General features: G+C 42.0%; 1 protein-coding gene across 1 annotated transcript in view; it reads left to right on the forward strand.

Moving 5' to 3' along the window:
* Positions 1 to 20201, forward strand: part of DZANK1 (double zinc ribbon and ankyrin repeat domains 1) — a 180682-nt gene that overhangs the window by 124419 nt on the left and 36062 nt on the right. Inside the window, exons 12-14 of the mRNA XM_006902459.1 lie at positions 8498 to 8684; positions 14664 to 14767; positions 18670 to 18744. Coding sequence (XP_006902521.1) covers positions 8498 to 8684; positions 14664 to 14767; positions 18670 to 18744 — 366 coding nt within the window. The remainder of the gene's footprint in view (positions 1 to 8497; positions 8685 to 14663; positions 14768 to 18669; positions 18745 to 20201) is intronic.

Raw genomic sequence — 20201 nt, forward strand, 5'->3', positions numbered from 1 at the left:
CATCAGCTACAATATCTCTAGTACCACGGCCCCTTCTGAAATCAGCCTGGACTTCTGGTAGTTCTCTGTTGATGTGCTGTTCCAGTCGTTTTTGGATAATCTTCAGTAAAATCTTGCTTGCATGTCAAATCAGTGAGATTGTTCTGTAGTTTCCACATTCTGTTGGGTCACCTTTCTTTAGAGGAAGAAAAAAATAATAAAATAAAAAAAAAAGGATTGGAGGACGACTAGTCAACAGCCAGCATTATGCGAATGACACAATCTTGCTTGCCAAAAGTGAAGACAACATGAAACACTATAGAAGATCAAAGACTACAGTTTTTAATATGGATTACATCTCAACATCAGGAAAACAAAATGCCTAACCACTAGATCAGTAGGCAACATCATGAGAGACAGAAGAAATAATGGAAGTTGTCATGATTTTACTTTACATGGGTCCACAATCAACGCCCCTGAAAGCCAGCAGTTAAGAAATCAAAAAACATGTTGCACTGGGGAAATATGCTGTCATGGACCTCTCCAAAATTCCAAAGAGTAAGGATGTAAGTTTAAAGACTGAGGTACACCTGATCCAAGCTTTGATATTTTCACGTACTTTCTATGTATCTGATAGTTGGGCAATAACTAAGGAAGACCAAAGAAGAATCAATGCCTTTGAATTGTGGTATTAGTTGAGAGTATTTCATATACCGTAGAATGCCAAAAGAACAAACGGATCTGCCTTGGAGTAATTGCAATCAGAGTGAGTGCTCCTTAGAGGCAAGGATGGTAAACTTCATCTCACTTACTTTGGGCATGTTTTCAGGAGGAACTGGTTCTTAGCAACCTTGTGCTGGCAAAGGTCAAGTCACTAAAAATGAGGAAGGCCCTCAACATGATGAATTGAAGCACGTGGCTGCCACAGTCAGCTTCAGCATAACAGAGATTATGAGGACGGTACAGGGTAGGGCAAGGTTCAGAGCTGTTGTTCATGGGGCTGTTGTGAGTTGTAGTTGCCCTGACGGCACTTAACATCACCACCAGTAGAAGTGATCAAAGACGAGGGTTTATAACACTAAGGGGAAAACAGCCTAGTCTTAGTTTACCAGGAGTCCTTGTCAGACTTGAAATTCCTTTAAGCATACCTTGATACCATTTTGTTGCCGGTTCCTTTATATTCCTGCAAATTATGGCTAGGAGTTAAATCTCCCCTTAAGCCAGACAAATAGATAGCACCAGCCATCTCCAGAATATTGGTAAGACCTCATAAATTAATCTGGAATGTGACCACTGACCAAAACACCTGGACAAGAGAAGACACTGTAAAAATCCCTCTCATCATATTGTCTTGTCCCTTTGCTATGTAAATCCCCTCAGTCTGCAGTACATGGAGACAGATTAGGAAACCGCATGACCCCTGTCTCCATGTCAGCTAATTACAGTAATACTTATAAAGAGAAGAGGAGGGGAAATAGGAAAATAAAAGACAAAAAAGATAGGAAATAACAAACATGACAATCCTGCCCTTTTGTTAGACCAACTCAAACCTCCATTTTCTCCAGTAAATCTCCTCTGCTTGCACAGAAAAACAAGGACTCCTGCCCTGCAGCTCCCACTCAGTAGAAGGAAGAATGCAAGCTCAGGGAATGTGCAGCTGACACTTTTCTAACAACCACCTCAACCATAACCCAGCTACACTTCAGGAAGGCTCATTCTGTCCCTATATTCCAGAAAGTCATTTAGCTTATTCCTCCCATATTGATGGACATATCGCCCTCCTGTACAGAGTGAAGGTGAAAGGGAACCAAATGCTTCCCTCTACACTGGAAGGGAAACAGAATGTTTGCCACATACTATCCTAAACCTTTGTACTCCTCTCCACAGTGAACCCCAAACCAACTAGGTCAGTGCATTTTGTCTTAAACCAATTGCTTTCATCTGCCTTGGTAGTGAAGGATTGATCCTCAGAGTGATTCTAGGATTCTCCTGGAGTGATCCCGGGATTCAGCACCAGAAATGTGTACTGTGGATGCCAGGTTCAACATCCATTGCCTGACAAAGAATTGGACTGAGTGAGAGACAACAGAAAGATCAATTGACAAATTCCCTGTTTGGGCCTGATTATGTCGTGCTCACAGATATTCTTGGAGTGGCTGAGCAAGGAAAGGCAGAGACAGGCATGAAGGCAAAAGCACAGTTTTCTTAGAAAAGGTCCATACTAGAGAGCGAGACGGGGCATTTCTCCTGAAGTAGAGAAAGACCCATCTCCATGTTCCCTGTGTGGCATGGCTTAATAGAGCTGGCTGGCTCCCACAATTTTTGACCTGCTCCTGGGGTTGAGCCAATGGGATGATGTTTTCTTCTTTTTTTCTTTCTTTTTTTCAATTGGCCCTCAAGTTGGCACAAAGTCCATTTTTTTAATATTGATTTGCTCACAAAATTCATATACATTGTGTTTTACACTATTCTTCATTCATATTGTTTCATAAAATCATTCCCATGCATTGTTGTTGTTGCTGTTATGTGCCATCGAGTCACTTGCAATTCATAGCGACCCTGTGTACAAGAGCCCTAAATCCTGCTCTATTCTATGCCAACCTCACTGTCTTCGACACACTTACTCCCACCACCCCAATCATTGAATCGATCCATCTCATTGGGGGTCTTCCTCTCCTGCTTTGTCCCGCCACTCTGCCAAATGGGATATCCCTTTCCAAGGACTAGTCCCTCCTTGCAACATGCCAAAAGTATATCAAACAAACTTTCAGAATCCTTGACTCCAGGGAGCACCCTGGCTTCACCCTCTCCAGGACAAACCTGTTTGTTCTCCTAGCAGTCCATAGTATATTCAACACTCTTCTCCAGCACCACAACTCAAAGGCATCAGTTCTCTTTCTTCCATCCCTATTCACTGTCCAATTAGCATGTAATTGCAAAAACTATAGCCTGGATCAGGCGCACCTTACTCTCCAGCCTGACATTGTTGCTCTTCAGTACTCTTGAGAGGTCCCTCACAGCTGACTTTCCCAATGCAATTCGTCTCCTGATTTCCTGGCTTCTGTTACCAAGAGTGTTGACTGTAGAACCAAGTAAATGAAAACTAATAACTGTCTCAATCTCTTAGCCATCCATCCTGATGCTGCCAGTTGGTCCAGTGGTGAGAATCTTTGTTTTCTGATATTGAGCTTCAATCCATATTGAAGGCTGCAGTCCTTGACCTTCTGCAGCAAGTACTTCAGGTCCTCCTCAGTTTCAGCAAGCAGGGTTGTGTCATCTGCACAATGCAGGTTGTGATGAATCTTCCACCAATCCTGATGCTACATTACTCCTTGTACAGACCAGCATCCCAGATTATCTGTTCTGCGTACAGATTGTAAAGATATGGAGACAGAATGCATCCCTGGTGGACACCTTTCCCAATTTTTTTAAATTTTGTTAATTTTAATGAACATTTACAGAGATGTTGGATTTCCATTCATTCATTGTTGCACTTTTTTTCCCTGCCCACACCTCCCCTCCCATTTGCTCTTTTCTTTGAAAGGAAAAAATAAATTCCTTCATTGGCATACAATCCCCCTGTCTACCACCACCACCCCCTCTCCGTCCCAAGTACACTTCACTATGCAACCTTCATTCTGGACTCTTGTGATAACCATAATACCCAGCCATATATCCACGTTTCTCAATTTTGAACCACGCAGTGTCTTCTTGCTCTGTTCTGATGACTGCCTCTTGGTTTAAGTATAGGTTTTACATAAGCACAATCATAAGCCTGTTTGTTCTCCTAGCAGTCTATGATATATTCAACACTCTTCTCCAGCACCACAGCTCAAAGGCATCAATTCTCTTTCTATCATCCCTAGTCACTGTCGTAACTCTCTGAAGCATAGCACATAATTGCGAAGAATATAGCCCAGATCAGGCACACCTTAGTCTCCAGTCTGATGTCGTTGCTCTTCAGTACTCTTGAGAGGTCCCTCACAGCTGACTTTCCCAATGCAGTTCATCTCTTGATTTTCTGGCTGCTGTTACCAAGAGTGTTGACTGTGGAGCCAAGTAAACTAAAACTGTTAACTGTCTTAGTCTCTTCACCATCCATACTGATGCTGCCAGTTGGCCCAGTGGTGAGAATCTTTGTTTTCTTGATGTTGAGCTTCAATCCATATAGGAGGCTGCAGTTCCTGACCTTCTGCAGCAAGTGCTTTGGGTCCTCCTCAGTTTCAGCAATCAGGGTTGTGTCGTCTGCATAACGCAGATTGTTGATGAATCTTCCACCAATCCTGATGCTACATTCCTCCTCGTACAGCCCAGCATCTTGGTTGATCTGTTCTGCACGCAGATTGAAAAGGTATGGAGCGAGAATACATCCCTGATCAACCCCCTTCTTGATTTTGAACCATGTAGTGTCTCCTTGCTCTGTTCTGACGACTGCCTCTTGGTCCAAGTATAGGTTTCGCATTAGCACAATCAAATGTCTGGGATTCTCATTCTTCTCAGAGTCAGCCACAGCTTGTTGTGATCCACACAGTCAAAAGCCTTTGCATAGTCAATGAAGCACAGATAGACATTCTTCTGGAATTCTTTGCTTTATGCCTGACTTACCCAATTATTCTTCCCCTAACACAGAGCTTTGTCTCACATGATAAAGCTTCATCTCACATACTTCAGGCATGTTACTAGGAGAGGCTATTCCTTGGAGAAGGACAGTGACTGCTGCGGTGGGCTCTAGTGTTTCAAGAAGTGAAAGGTTGACACAGGATAGGGCAGGGTTCCGATACGTTGTTCTTAGAGTTGCTGTGAGTCATACTTGATAGCACCTAACGACAGCAACAGCAATGCAAAGCAGTAAACATAATGTGGCTACAGAGAAATAGTTTTAAAACAAGTAAAATTAAAAGTCTCTTAACTTCTTGTAGCACACTGAGAAATTTTCCTCATGATATATTTTTAAAGACTTACACTCCATGTGTATAAGATTGTTGTTATTGTTGTTATGTGCCATCGAGTCGCTTGCGACTCATAGTGACCCTATGTACAACAGCCCTAAACTCCTCTCTGTCCTGTGCCAATCAAACTGTCTCCGACACTCCCATCCCAATTACCCCAGTCACTGAATCAGTCTACCTCATAGAGGGCCTTCCCCTCCTGCACCGTCCTTCCACCCTCCCAAGCATGATGTCCCTCTCTTAAGGACCGGTCTCTCCTCACAACATGTCCAAAGTATGTTAGACGGAGCCTCAGAATCCTTGCCTCCAAGGAGCCACCCGGTTTAACCCTTTCCAGGACAAATCTGTTTGTTTTCCTAGCAGTCCATGGTATTCTCAATACTCTTCTCCAGCACCACAGCTCAAAGGCATCAATTCTCCTTCTATCCTCCTTGGTCATTGTCCAACTCTCTGATGATAACAAGTGATTGCGAAGACCATGGCCTGTATCAGACGCACCTTAGTCTCCAGAGAGACACCATTGCTCTTCAGTACTTTGGAGATGTCCCTAACAGCAGACTTTCCCATGGCAATGTGCCTGTTAATTTCCTGGCTACTGGTGCCAAGAGTGTTGACTATGGAGCCAAGCAAACTAAAGCTGTGTACAATCTCAATCTCTTCACCATCCATCCTGATGCTGCCAATTGGTCCAGTGGTGAGAATCTTTGTCTTCTTGACATTGAGCCTCAATCCATATTGTAGGCTGCAGTCCTTGACACTCTGCAGCAGGCGCTTCAGGTCCTCTTCATTGCAAAGACAGAAGAGGAAGAAAAGACCAAAATGGATGTCAGAAGATACTCTGAAAATTGCACTGGAGCGCAGAGAAGCCAAAGCACAAGGAAGAATTCAAGATACTAAAGAGTTGAATAGAAGATTTCAAAAGGCAGCAAGGGATGACAAAGCAAAATATTACAATGAAATGTGCAAGGAGTTGGAGTCAGAAAATCAAAAGGGCCGAACTCGCTCAGCATATCTTAAGCTCAAGGAACTGAAGAACAAATTCAAACCTCGAGTTGCTATAATCAAGGATGCTTTCAGCAGAATGTTAAATGATCCAGGAAGTATTAAAAGAAGATGGAAAGAATATACTGAGTCACTGTATCAAAAGGAATTGGAAGACACAGAAGAATTTCATGAAACAACATATGAGCAAGAGCCTATGGTAATGAAAGAAGAAGTTCAGGCTGCTTTGAAGGAAATGGCAAAAAATAAGGCTCCAGGAATAGGTGGTTTACCAATTGAAATATTTCAGTTAACAGATTCTGCCCTGGACGTGCTCACCAAGTTGTGCCAAGAAATCTGGAGAATGACCACTTGGACAACTGACTGGAAGAGATATTTATTTTTTCCTGTCCCAAAGAAAGGTGACCCAACAGAATGTGGAAACTACAGAACAATCTCACTGATTTCACATGCAAGCAAGATTTAACTGAAGATTATCCAAAAACGACTGGAACAGCACATCAACAGAGAACTACCAGAAGTCCAGGCTGGTTTCAGAAGGGGTCGTGGTACTAGAGATATTGTAGCTGATGTTAGATGGATCTTGGCTGAAAGCAGGGAATACCAGAGGAATGTCTATCTGTGTTTCATTGACTATGCAAAGGCATTTGATATGGCTGACTCTGAGAAGAATGGGAATCCCAGAACACTTGATCGTTCTAATGCGAAACTTATACTTGGACCAGGAGGCAGTCGTCAGAACAGAGCAAGGGAACACTGCATGGTTCAAAATTGGGAAGGGCGTACGCCAGGGATGCATCCTATCTCCATACCTTTTCAACCTATATGCAGAACAGATTATCCGGGAGGCGGGGCTCTATGAGGAGAAATGTGGGGTCAAGATTGGTGGACCATTTATCAACAATCTGCGTTATGCAGATGACACAATCCTGCTTGCTGAAACTGAGGAGGACCTGAAGCGCCTGCTGCAGAAGTGTATAAGATTAGTTTTGCTATTTATAACAACTGAATGTAGTTTGAGAAAAATCTCACCAAGTTATTTTTAATGTGTTTTAAGTTCGAGCTGGCATCGTCTTCATATTTTATGATCTATTTCCCTCAGGTGAATAAAGATTTTTCTGGTTTCTTATCATTATAAGAATTTGAAGGTTTATTGTTATTGAAGAGTATACATATGTATGGCAGTGAAACTTGTTCTTTTGTGTGGACTTTTGCCTTGGTTCTTTGGAAGAACAGCTTGGGAGATTTCGTGCCTTAATCTCTGAGGAGTTACCTGTTCCCCATTTCTTCAGAAGGGAGCTCTGGTCACACTGCACCTCTCTAAAGGTTCAAGTCCATCAGTGGCTCTGCAAAAAAAAAAGATAGGGCATCTCCTACGCAGTTCACACCCTTTGAAACCTGCTGGGGCTGCTGTGTCAGGCCTGACTAAACAGCAGTGACAGTTCTTGAGAAAGAAATTTCAGATGGGGACTCTCATACGATTTTCTACCCTAAAGGATGTGTTACTTCCAAAGGAAGTTTCCTAGATTGATTGACGTTTCCTGAGTAAACTAAACAACTTGATAGTCTGATACTTTTGTTTGGCCCTGGCCTACCGTCTGCCCTGTGATTAGACTATTCTACTCACTCCAACTGGACTAATCAATTTACTAGTGAGAAAGATGATGTGTAAAATTGCCCAGTAGGGTTGAGTGATTCTTACCCCTCAGGGATGTAGACAATTTCCAGCACTCATAGATTAGATGCTCTCAGAACTTTGAAAAAGGTTTAGAGAGGTCATGACTTTCTTAGCACTGCTTGAAAGATACATAGATCCCAGAGTGGTCACTATCTCATATACAGCTTTGTGCTAAGGAACCAAAGGTGCTCTCTCCCCAAGATGCTTGACTACCATCTGATGGAAAGTGATTCTCATGTGTTAATTTAGTAGAAATTGTCTTTTCTCTATAAGGAAAAAAAATATCCTAGTAAACAAAGTTTATGACATCCTTCATGTGGAGGATTCTTCTTTGAATGTGATCCCTTTATGCAGTGCACAGCTTGCATAATCTTACATTCTAGTCTCATCACACTCCCAGGTCCAGTGCAGGAGAATGTTTCAGAAAATGCATTGACGTCATTGTTGTTAAGTGCTCTTGAGTCAAATACAACCCAGAGTGACCCTGTGAACAACAACAGATCAGAACCCTTTCCCACATTGAAGGTTGATGCCAGTGGATAAATCTGGATTGGAAGTGGAATCTAGGTTCTTTTGAAGGGTAGAACTTAAAGAGATGAGATCTTCCAGGTCTCAGTCAGGTCAGGGAACATCAAGCAGTTTACTTAATTGGAGATAGTAAATGTCCCCCAGGATGATGTGGCTTCTTCTATCACACTGTAAGTTACTCTTGAAGACAGAAGTAAGGAACATGAAGTCCAGGCTGGGAAATCCCTTTACAGTCCAAAGGTTTTCTAGAAGATTCTTCTACTGATTAGACTTGTTTCTGTGAACATAATAGAGGGTACATTAAATTATGTTCCATTTTTTACTGCTTTATGCCTTGCTGTAGCCTCGATCTGCTTGGCAGTCCCTAACTTCCCCTCTGCTGAGAGCCAGTGCTGGGACTAAAGATGCTGGCACACAGACTGTTGGCCTGTTCTACTCATCCAGCAAGATGCTAGAAAAGCAGGAAATGGAGCTGGCTTCCCAAAAGCAAAGGCGGGAGAGCATGAGGGACCACAAACCTCTCCTCACAGCTGTCAGCCCCGGAAGAGGTGAGGAAGAGATGTACTGTGTGAGTGTGGTCAGAGGGAGTTCACTCTGTTTTAAAAGTGAAACAAAAACCTTCACTTTTTTTTGTTTGAAAATTTTTTTCTTCTATATAAAAAGTGACTTCATTGTTTAATTCTTTTTCAAGTAATTTTTCTGCATATGAATAATAGTTTTTCTTTAAGCTTCCAATATTATATTCTAACATGTAAAATCATTATTTCATAAATAGCACATAGTGGCTTTTTTTACTATGATTGAAATTTCATGAGTCTGTTTTTATTATTGCCATCTTTCATGTCTCTTTTTAAAAAAATTTTATTTTTTTTATTATTGTGTGTGTGTGTGTGTGTGTACCGTCAAATCGGATCTGACTAGTACAGGAGGAGATTGCCCCTCCTTCTCCAGCACAGCATCTGGTGGATTCGAACTGCGTACCTTTGGGATTGCAGTGCATCTTCTTTCCACTAGGCCACCAGAGCTCCCTTTCATGTCTCTTTTTTAAGATAATTTATTTTTGTTACTGAGAATATACACTACAGGACATGCTCCAATTCAGGAATTTATACATGCACAGTTCATCCTGTCATCCCTCTCTCTTCCTACCCGTCCCATATTTTTGTGGAGTTTATTAAAGGAGTAACAGATTACAGTTTAGGTAGGAAATAGGACACTGTTCAGGAAGGAAAAAGGATATAATAGGTACACTCTCAGATATATACACAGGCCCTCTGACCTCTAGCTTCATGGCTCTTGACCACTGTTCACAGCTCTGACTCCTGTAAGGTATAGTGTCTTCTCCCAACCCTCCAGTGGAGCAAAGGCCCTCAGTTCTGGCTCCATGGGATGGCACTTCCAGTTCAGCTTTACCACATCAGTGTCTGCTTCTCTGCTACCTCTGCTGCATCTGCTGGTCTGGTTCAGTCTGGATCTCCTTCTCGAACCAGAATCTCTGGCCCAAAAGGACACACTGCAGTATCTGCTGCTGCTTTCTTGGTAACAGTGATAGTCCTTTGTCCGCCTCAGAGATTACTCAGTTACTATCTCATAGTGCACCCTTATCCCTTTCTTCTGTCTCTCAAAGGTGAAAGTGCCAACGTGTTAAGCCTTCCCTTGAATAGAATTGGAAGCCTGCCCTTCTGTGTATGGGCCACTACTCTGGAAATGTACATAATGTGTGTGTGTGTGTGTGTGTGTGTGTGTGTATTGGCACTGTCAAGTACTGAGAATAATTTAGCCCTGATGAGAACCAGCAGGGCAATTAGCTCAATCTATTTTGAAGATAAAATATTTTGTTTTAGTAAATTTCAAATTATTAATTTGTTTCTTTTTACACTTTGTGTTGTGTGACATATTTAAGAAACTTGTGACCAATCTGAGGTCACCAAGATTTTAGCCATTGTGTTTTGCTGATACTGTTGCTATTATGTGCCACTGAGTTGGAACTGACTCATAGCTGACTCTCCAGTGGGTTTACAGAGGCTGTAAACTGAACAGGATGAGACTGCATGTCTTTCGTCTGTAGAACAGGTGGTAGATTCGAACCACCAGCTTTTGACAGCATAACTCCTTACCCATTAGGTCACCAGAGCTCTCTTGTTTTCTAATAGGAGTTTCATAGTTTGGCTCTTCTAATCTATTTCAAGTTACTTTTGTATTTGATTTGGGATAAAGAGTTAAGATTCATTTTTCTACATTGAGATTTTGATCAGTGACATCCATTGAAAATATTACTTTCCCAGTTGTACTGCTCTGCCTTCATTGGCAAAAGTTAGTTGACTTGTATGTATGTAGTCTAATATCTGGACTTCATTCTGTTCCATCAACAAGATGGATTAATAAAGTGACTAAGAATGCCCTCTGTGGGGCAGGGGTAAGGAAAAAATGTGCAACAATGAATGAATAAAAAATGCAACTTGTCAGTAAACTTCCATTAAAATCACAATTTTTAAAAGTTCAAATAAAAAATGGCCTTTGGCATATCAGAAATTGTGAGGAGAGTGCTGGATAGCGCAAGGTTCATATGTGTTGTCCTAGGGTCACTGTGAGTCCTAGTCTGCTCAGCAGCACCTAACAGCAGAGACATGTAGATCTCTTAGTCTATTTGTACTCTAAAATTATATTGTTTAAATTATTGTAACTTTCTAACAAGTTTTGAAATTGGACAGTATAAGTTCTGTTACTCTTTTTCAGAACTGCTTTGGATATTTCTAGTTCCTTTGTCTTTCCAAATGAACATTTTAATCAGGCTGTCAGTTTCTACAAAAAGCTTCTGGAATGAACAGTAACACAACTGATGTTCCCTAATAACACACTTCCTTAAATATCAGTCAGATACCGTTCCTTTAAAACTTACGTTGCATAGATGCAACTCGCTTCCTTTCATAGCTGTGGCATTATGTGACCTTGAAGGCTTTTCTCAATCTTATAACAAACTCCAGAAATGGAGATGTAGTTTTTTCAAGGGGAAGAGTACATGGGGAGTTAGGAAGAGTAAATGAAGTAATGAAGTATGCAGTAATGAAGCTACCTTTTCTAACTTCCCATACACTTTTCCCCTCTGAGAATCTCACTGACTCTCCATTTCTTGAATTTGTTAACAAGAAGCTATGAGCAGGTCTTGACTTTCTGCTCACTCTGAGTTATATAGCCATTTTCTCGACAACAGGGATAGTTCAGTGCCTTAATATTACTAAGATGATTATTGTTGTTGTTGTTGCTGTTATTGTTGAATACCACCAGCTCAAAGAACTGACTCATAGCTGACCCTCCAGTGGGTTTTCAGAAGCAGTAAACTGCATAGGAGGAGACTGCCCATCTCTCACCCACAGAGCAGCTGGCAAATTCAAACCACACACATTGTACATTGGCAGCACAAGTCCTTACTCTCCCAAATTATCTACAAACTTAATTAAATCCCTATCATCATCTCAGTCGACTTCTTTGTGGAAGTTGACAAGTTAATTCTAAAATTCATATAGAAATGCAAAGGATCCAGAACAGCTAAAACAAGCTTGAAAATGAGATATCTTTTCCTTTATACTGAATTTTTCCAATGTCATTAAGCTGTGTTACATTTCAGTGTGTAATATTTTATTTTCTTTTGTTAAATTTATTTCAAATAATTTTGGAATTTGATGCTGTCACAGTGGGATTGTTTCTGTAATTTTACTTTTCAAATTTTCAGTGGAAGTGAATAGAAATATAATTGATACTTGTATGTTGATCTCTGATTCTGGTTATCCATATTAATAACTAGTTGAACACATTCTTCAGTGACTTTCTTCTCATCCCTATCTCACTGTCTCCTCTACATCTCTTGGCTTCCCAGGATTTCCTTCCAAATAAACCAACTCATTTAATATCATAATAGCAACTATGAGAGCAGTGATGCCAGTTTAAAGACTGAAGTGCACCCGATGAAACCATGGTATTTTCTGTTGCTTCCAAAGCATCTGAAAGTTGGAGAATGAATAAGAGTGACTGAATAAAAAGCTCTGCCTTTGAATTGTGGTGCTGGAGAAGATTACTGACTATTCCGTGGAGTCCAAAAGGACAAAGAAATTGGTCTTACAGGGGGTACAATCAGGGTGCTCCTTAGGGACAAGGAGGATAAAACTTTGTCTTGCATACTTTGGACATGCTCTCATGAGGGACCAGTCCTCACAAAAAGACCATACTGAGAGAGGTGGAGGGTCAGAGAAAGCAAAGAAGACCTGCAACAAGTTGGACTGATACAGTGATTAAACAAGTGGAGTTGAGCATGACTGAGACCATGAAGATAGCATAATATATGGCCAGATTCCGATCTGTTGTTCATAGAGTTACTGAGGGGTATAGTTATCTTATTGACACATTACAACAACATAATAATACATTCGAAAAGGAGGTATTTATAAGTAGGAAAGATAAGACTTAGGGATATTAAATATCTAGCACAAATTTAATAACCTACTAGGTGGCTGATGAGATGCAGAAATAAGCACAGGTCAGTTCCCATACTCTTTCTGCTAAATGATTTGATGACCTTACACATGTCAGGTGATTGCTCTGGTGTGTGCTGAGAGCATGCTGGTGGGGAAGATGATTGGATGTGCATTTCCAGATGCAGATAGCCACAGGGCAGAGAAGAGAAGGCAGAAGCTGGGCATGCAAGGCTGTGGTGTGGTGGAGGACTGTGCCCTGTCCTAAGAGGGGCGCTTTCTTCTGGCCCAGCCAAGCCTGTATAGGAGGACGTGTCACATCTCGCAGCTGTACACATGAAACCACAGTCCAGACGTGTAGTGAGATGTGTGGACCTCTGAATGTTACATTGTTGTTAGGAGCCATCAAGTTGATTCCAGTGCATGGGTAGCCCTGGTGTGTAGTGGAGTAGAACTCATTCATAGGCTTTTCAAGGCTGTGATCTGTCAGAAGCAGATAGGCAGGCCTATCCTCTGAGGGACTCCAGGTAGAGTCAAGCTGCCAAACTTTCCTCTAGAGTTGAGCACTTAATCATTATGCCACCCAGGGTCTCCAAGCTATAAATGGTGGCACAAAGGAACTTGTTAGAGGGGTGGAAATGTTCTGTATGTTGATTGGGATGGTATTTGAAAGCTGTATACTTTGCAAACTTCAAACTATACATTCGAAATGTTGTTACTGCTGTACATCAAGTCAGAACTGACCCATAGTTAACCCTCCAATGGGTTTTCAGAGGCAGTAATTCTCACAAAAGAATATTGTCATCTTTCTCCCACAGAACAGCTGGTGGATTCAAATTGTATGCCTTTGGGATAGCAGGACAGATATATCTTAATATAATTGGTAAAAAAGACTCCTCCATGTTGTGGAGAAACTGGAACCCTTATTCACTGTTGGTGGGAGTGTAAAATGGTGCAACCACTATGGAAGACCTTATGGCTCTTTCTCAGAAAGTTACAAATAGCAATACCATTTGACCCAGCAGTTCCACTACTGGGAATATACCCCAAAGAAACCATAACTGCCAGCCAAGCAGATAAATGCACACCCATGTTTATCGTGGCTTTGTTCACAATAGCAAAGAGTTGGAAACAACCTAAGTGTCCATCAACAAATGAATGGATAGAGAAGCCGTGGTATATTCACGCAATGGAGTACTACACTGCATTGAAAAAACAAAGAACTCATGAAATAGTATACAAAATGGAAGACCCTAGAGGACATTATGCTGCTGACATATTTCAGTCACAAAAGGACAAATATTGCATGGTGCCACTGTTGTAAAATGGGACTGACATTGGGGTTGGAGGGAGACTGAGAAAGAGGGGACAAATAATGTATACTGCATTGAAACAAATGAGGGAGAGAACTGTTTAAAAGGGATATATGATTAAGTATTATTATCATGACAGGAGTTAAGAATGAAGGCTGCATAGTGGAGTGGACTTGTGGGGAGGGATTGTATAACAATGAAAGAATTTCTCTTTTACTTTTCAAAGAAAAGAGTGAATTGGGTGGGGAGGGGTAAGGAAGGAGAAAAATGCAACAGTGAATGAATGAAAATCCAAAGTGTCTGTAAACATTCACTGAAATTAAAAAATTATTTTAAGAAAATATTTTTAAAAGAAAAAAAAAGACTCCATGTGGAACAACCAGGATCTGTCTTTTGACATTGTCTTGTTATTGTTAGTTGCTGTCAAGCTGATTCTGACTTATGGAAACTCTGCCATGTGCTCTACAGAATATATAAGACTATGCATTTTCAGAGGTAGATCTTCTGAGGAAGCTCTGAATAGGTTCAAGCAACCCACCTCAGGCTAGTAATTGAGTGCTTAGCCGTATGTGTGCAGTGACGCTGGTAACAACAGTAGAGTTCGGACCGTTGACTAGCTGAGGTTTAGGAAGTACAAGATCACAAAACTGGCAGCTTCTCTGAGAACACATGCTCCATGCTCTCTTTCTGTGATAGCCACAAAAGAAATGTCCACATGGCTGAATTTAGGTTTCTCTTCTTCCTCTAGGATACTGGAGAAAGCAGTTGGATCATATCTGTGCTCACCTCAGCGCTTACACTCAGAACAATCCTGAGTTCCGAACCTTAATTGCAGAGCCCAGGATGGGAAAGGTGGGAAACTCTGAGGGGGAATGCACACCCCAGAGAGCTTCTGTGGGATCATTCTGAAGTGACTCCCCCTGCTTGGAATGTTGGGAAATTCAGAGATCAAATATATACACACACACCCCTAAGAGCTTCTACAGCATGAGGCTAACAGGATCCTCATTGGGAGTCTGGGAAACTCTAGGGGCTTCTGTAGGATCAGGCTGGATTCAGGGGCCCTCCCTGGGGCTTTGCCTGAAATGAAACACTTGCTGCTGCTGCTGCTGCTGCTTTTCTGCATTACTTCCCACACCTCTTACTGGTCTACCCTGGGAGTGGTCGCTTGTCCCAAGCTCTGCTTCTGGAGCACTTGATCTAAGACAGCATGACTTTGAACAGTATACTTAGATGGCGTATGCTGTGGAAAATCTGGTGGTTAGAGCTAAAAGAACAGAAGAGTTTAGTCCAGCCATGCTGTGCATTTAAACTATAAACTATATTATTAGTAATTGTTAATATTATCACTTAACAGTGCACTCGATATCTGTGTCATAATCATCATTTCTTATCCCTATAACAAACCTACAAAATAGGAGTATTGCATCTGTGATAGTTGAAAAAATCCCGGCAGTCTTCCTTCAAAATATAGAGTCTGTGTCCTCTGCTCTGGTGGCATAGTGGGTTACATGGACAGCTGCTAACTGAAAGGTTGGTGGTTCAAACCCACCACCCACACTGTAGGAGAAAGCTGAGGCAGTCTGCTCCCATTAAGATTTACAGCCTTGGGGCCAAGGCACTTCTCTGTGGTGACCATGCCCATGGCCTACTACACCAATCCATACTTAACCCCTGGCCCTGGGGCTGAGAAAGGTGGAGGCCCCAGGTAAGTTCTTGATAGCCCCACCTCAGTTCTCTTTCTGAGGCCTTGCATGGAAAAGCCTCTTGACCATCTCCCTTATAGTCCTTTCCAGTTGCTAGTTGTTGGCTCATGAAGCAGCTTTTCTCCAAGACTCCATCCGAAAGAGGCCAGGGAGGCTGAGCCCTTACTTTAAGCTGAGTCAGAGAGGAGCCGGGCAGCTGTCAAGGCCAGCCTTGCCCCTCAGCCATGCACAACCAAACCCTGACTCCTGCTGCAGACTGGGACTGGCTGTGACCAGATGTCTGTCTCCAGGTGGCAGCGCAATAAATAAGAGTTACAGCCTTGGAAACCCAAGGGGTGGCTATACATAGGAAGTGGACTCAGTGGAAGTGGGACTTGGTTTTTTTATAGTCAACTAATAGATTCTGACAAACTTCCCATGCTGAGTCCTTCAAGGCCATGAATCTTTCCTTGCTGGTATGTTCATCTCCAGATGTTCCTTCTTGAGAAACCCTGTCTTAGAACCCAGTCATCCTGCTGAGAGAAGCCCAGCCACCCAGAGTGGCCACATGTAGCCACTCCAGTCTGCTGCCCTCATGGGTCCCAATCCTCAGTTCATCCCAGTTTAAGTGTCAGGCACACAAGGACTAGCATTTGAATCTATTCCAACTCAGAATAACTTTGTAGAACAGGCCAATAGGTTCAACCCTGTAAAACTGTCCCATTTATGTCCAAGGTTATACATTGTAATGGGAGCAAACTCAGCTTTCTTCTGTAGGATAGTTAACTGGAGAGGTACAACCACTGACCTTTTCATTAGCAGCCTAACACTTCATACCACCAGCGCACCAGAATAACTAGACAAGGTAATTCCAGCACCCAGCATCAAGCTACACCCCTTGCCATTTGTCTTCCCAGCTAAAACCTCAGATGTGTGAGCAGAGAGAAGTTACCCATCTTTGCTCTAAATCGCTGAGCAGAAGAAAGTTAGTATTCTTTGTGGCATTGATCACTAAGTTTGGAAGGTTCTAGTACATGGCATCGATCATCAGAACACACTTTACTTCTTGTACTGTTGAGTCAGAACCTACCCATAGCTGACTCTCCAGCAGGTTTTCAGAGGCAGTTAATCTCATAAGAGAAGATTGCCCATCCTTCTCCCGTGGAGGAGCTGGTGGTTTCAAAGCACGTGCCTTTGGGATTGCAGCACAGCTTCTTTCCTCTAGGTCACCAAAGCTCCCTACACTTTACTTGACATCGAGGAAAACTTGGGCTCAGAAAGGTTTGGTGACTTACCCAGGACTGCACTGCTGAGTCTTAAGAGAATTCAGGATTTTAAGCCACATCTGTTGGAATCTAGATTTCCTTTCTCTGGAACTACACTGTCAAAATGTAAAGAGACATCTTGTGTGAGAAGATTTTTTTCCTCTATTTGTGAAGAGATTGTTGTTGTTGTTGTTGTTGTTGTTGTTGTTGTTGTTGTTGTTAAGTGCCATTGAGTTGCTTGCAACTCATAGCAACCCTGTGTACAACAGCCCTGAACTCTGCTCTATCCAGTGCCAACCTTATCGTCTCTGAGACTCCTACTCCCATTACCCCAATCATTGACTCAATCCATCTCACCAAGGGTCTTCCTCCCTTGCACTGTCCCTCCACCCTCCCAAGCACTGGTCCCTCTCCAAGGACTGGTCCCTTCTTGCAACATACCCAAAGTATGTCAGACAGAGCTTCAAAATCCTTGCTTCCAAGAAACAGCATGGTTTCACCCTCTCCAAAATGAACCTGTTTGTACTCCTAGCAGTCCATGGTATATTCAATAATTTTCTCCAGCACCACAACTCAAAGGCATAAACTCTCCTTCTGTCATCCCTAGTCATTGTCCAGCTTTCTGATGCAAAGCAAGCAATTGCAAATACCATGGCCTGGATCAGACACACTTTCGTCTTCAGTCTGACATCGTTGCTTTTCAGTACTCTGGAGAGGTCCCTGACAGCAGATTTTCCCAGTGTAATTCATCTTTTGATTTCCTGATTGTTCGTACCAAGAATGTTGATTGTCAGATTAGAAAGAATCTTTTAAAATATGCCTGTCTACTCCTCTGCCACCAAATAGGCCAACATGGAAAAATAAATTCTCTGATAAGCCATCAAAATAGATTAACAAAGGAGATTGAGACAGTGAAACTGGGGTTCTCCTTGGAGACAAAGATGGTGAAACTCCGTCTCACATATTCTGGGTATGGAGTAAAGAGGGATCAGTCCTTGGAGAAGGACATCATGATCGGAAAGGTGGAGGGTCAGCCCACAACTGGGATTAACACAGTGACTGCAACAAAGGGCTTGACTGTGTTGGAAATGATGAAGACGGACAGTGTAGGGCAAGGTTAAGATCCACTGTTCATAGGGCTGCTATGAAGCACAGGGAACTCGACCCCACATTCCTAACAACCTAAATTCTTTGACCTGCACCACAACCACGAGTCTATGACCTCTGAGCTGCTGGATAAATCTGGTCTGCAATTAAGATTTTTAAACAAGGCTTTTTCAGATCATGGCTACACCCAGTCATTTCCTTACTTTCTATGGCTGCTAAACAGCAAAGTTGAGCATTTGTAAGATCATGTGGTCCACAAAATCTAAAATATTTGCTGTCTGTCCTTTTTTTATTAAAAAAATCAAAACCCATTTATTAAATCCTGATTTAATCTCAATTTCTCTCACTGCTTATAGAAAAGGCTGCTCACCATTGATAATCACCCCTGAATGCAAAGGCTTACCCACCTCCCCTCTCATGCACTGTGGGTCTTGCTTTCCTATGTAGTCTAATAGTCTCTACATTTTATTGAAATACTCAGTTCATTTATAATTAATGAAATTACTAATATGTTCTGATTTGGGTCTACTGTTATACCATTTGTTGTCTATTTATCCCATCTAGGTTTTTCTTCTGTTCTCTTTTCTGCCTTTTTTGTGTTAATTAAATATAGGATAGGAGTTTTAGAACCTCAGATTTTCTAGGTTTTTTAATTCCACACTCATGGTTATGAATTCTCTTCAATATTTTTTTAAAGCTTATCTCAGCTACTATCCATGAAGATGGTTGTGAAGTTAGCATCAGACTGAATTACATTAAAGTCTCAAACAAGGTAAGATCTTCAAAAGCTATTCATTTGAGAAATTAGTAAATTGGGGCTTAAGTTTTCTAGAAGTGTTGTCTAATTAATAGAAAAAAGTTTTGGATATTATGAAACTCCACTGTAAGCAAGGCATTTCCTATAATTAATTAAATATCAATGAGGGTAAATTTCAGGCGTGTGGACCTATAATAGGATGCCTTCTGGGACATCACTGTCATTTGGCATCACATAGTCTTCGGGAACAATGTTCTACATCCTAGTTGGTGAGTAGGGACAAGTGTAGGAACTGGGGTCCTAAAAGCTTGCTGGTGGCTATCTGAGGTACCTCTATCATCTCTTCCAGTCCAGGACAGACAACAGGGGAGGAAAGTGAAGGTGAATAGGAACAATTAGTCTACATGAATCAATGGGTCACACAAACGTCAGCCTCCACTGTCCTGAGTCCAGAAGAGCTGGATAATGGTTAGCCACCACTGCTGACTGCTCTAAAAGGGATCACAGTTGAGGGTCCTGGCCGAAGTGGAAGGAATAAATGTGGAGTGGAACTCAAAATCCTAAAAATGGAACTGACTTGTAGAAACTTGCTACCATCAATAAAAAAGAAGCACAAACTGTTTGAGAGTGTTCCTTCTTTTTCTGTTTTTTTTTTTAAATAAGTAGAAATGGTGATAAATCTTCTCTGAATGTTTGGTAGAATTCAGCTGTGAAGCTATCTGGTCCAGGAATTTTTTTTTGTGAGGAAGTTTCTTATGACCTCCACAATTTCTTCTTTTGTGATGGATCTGTTCAAGTGTTCTACACCTGACCATGTCAATCTGGGGGCTTAATCATAGGACCACATAATTTGATGGGGGAGGGAGAAGGCTGGGTAAAAGAAATGGGAAGGACCCGGTGTGAAAAACAATATATACAAACTTCGTAAGTAAACCAGTATAAAATACAAATTGTAAAGAAACAAAGAAGCAGAGCCTGCAGCTCATCCTTTGAGTCAGATACTATGCAAGGTGGACCCAGACCGCAGCAGCAGTTGTTGCTACAGTAGCGGCAGCAACAGAGGTGGCACAAAAGAGACAGATGTAAGGTGAGACTGAGCTCACTCCAGCCCAAGCCCAGTGCCGTCCCCTAAGCTTGCTTACTAGAGGGCTTACCATAATTGATAAGGCTAAAGGAGCCTTCTAACACCGGCCCACCGCCACGAGCCTGAGTGTCAGAGGACCTGTGAGCCTCCTTAAGAAGTCATCCTGGTGAGGAACTGCATCCAGTTTCCAACTTCAGCTGTAGCCTGTTGCTTCCCTAACAGGAAGCTCTGGTGACACAGTCTGCAGTGAGTTGCATTGCTAACCCAATGGCTGTGTATCTCTGGTGGCTCAAGTCCACCAGAAACTCAGTGAGAGAGAAATGGTCCATCTCCATCATTAACATCTACAGACTCAGAAACCCAGGGAAAGAGCATCCTTATCAGTCAG

Source organism: Elephantulus edwardii, unplaced genomic scaffold (assembly GCF_000299155.1).
Source record: "Elephantulus edwardii isolate Elephantulus edwardi_28Jun2011 unplaced genomic scaffold, EleEdw1.0 scaffold00416, whole genome shotgun sequence".
NCBI lineage: Eukaryota > Metazoa > Chordata > Mammalia > Macroscelidea > Macroscelididae > Elephantulus > Elephantulus edwardii.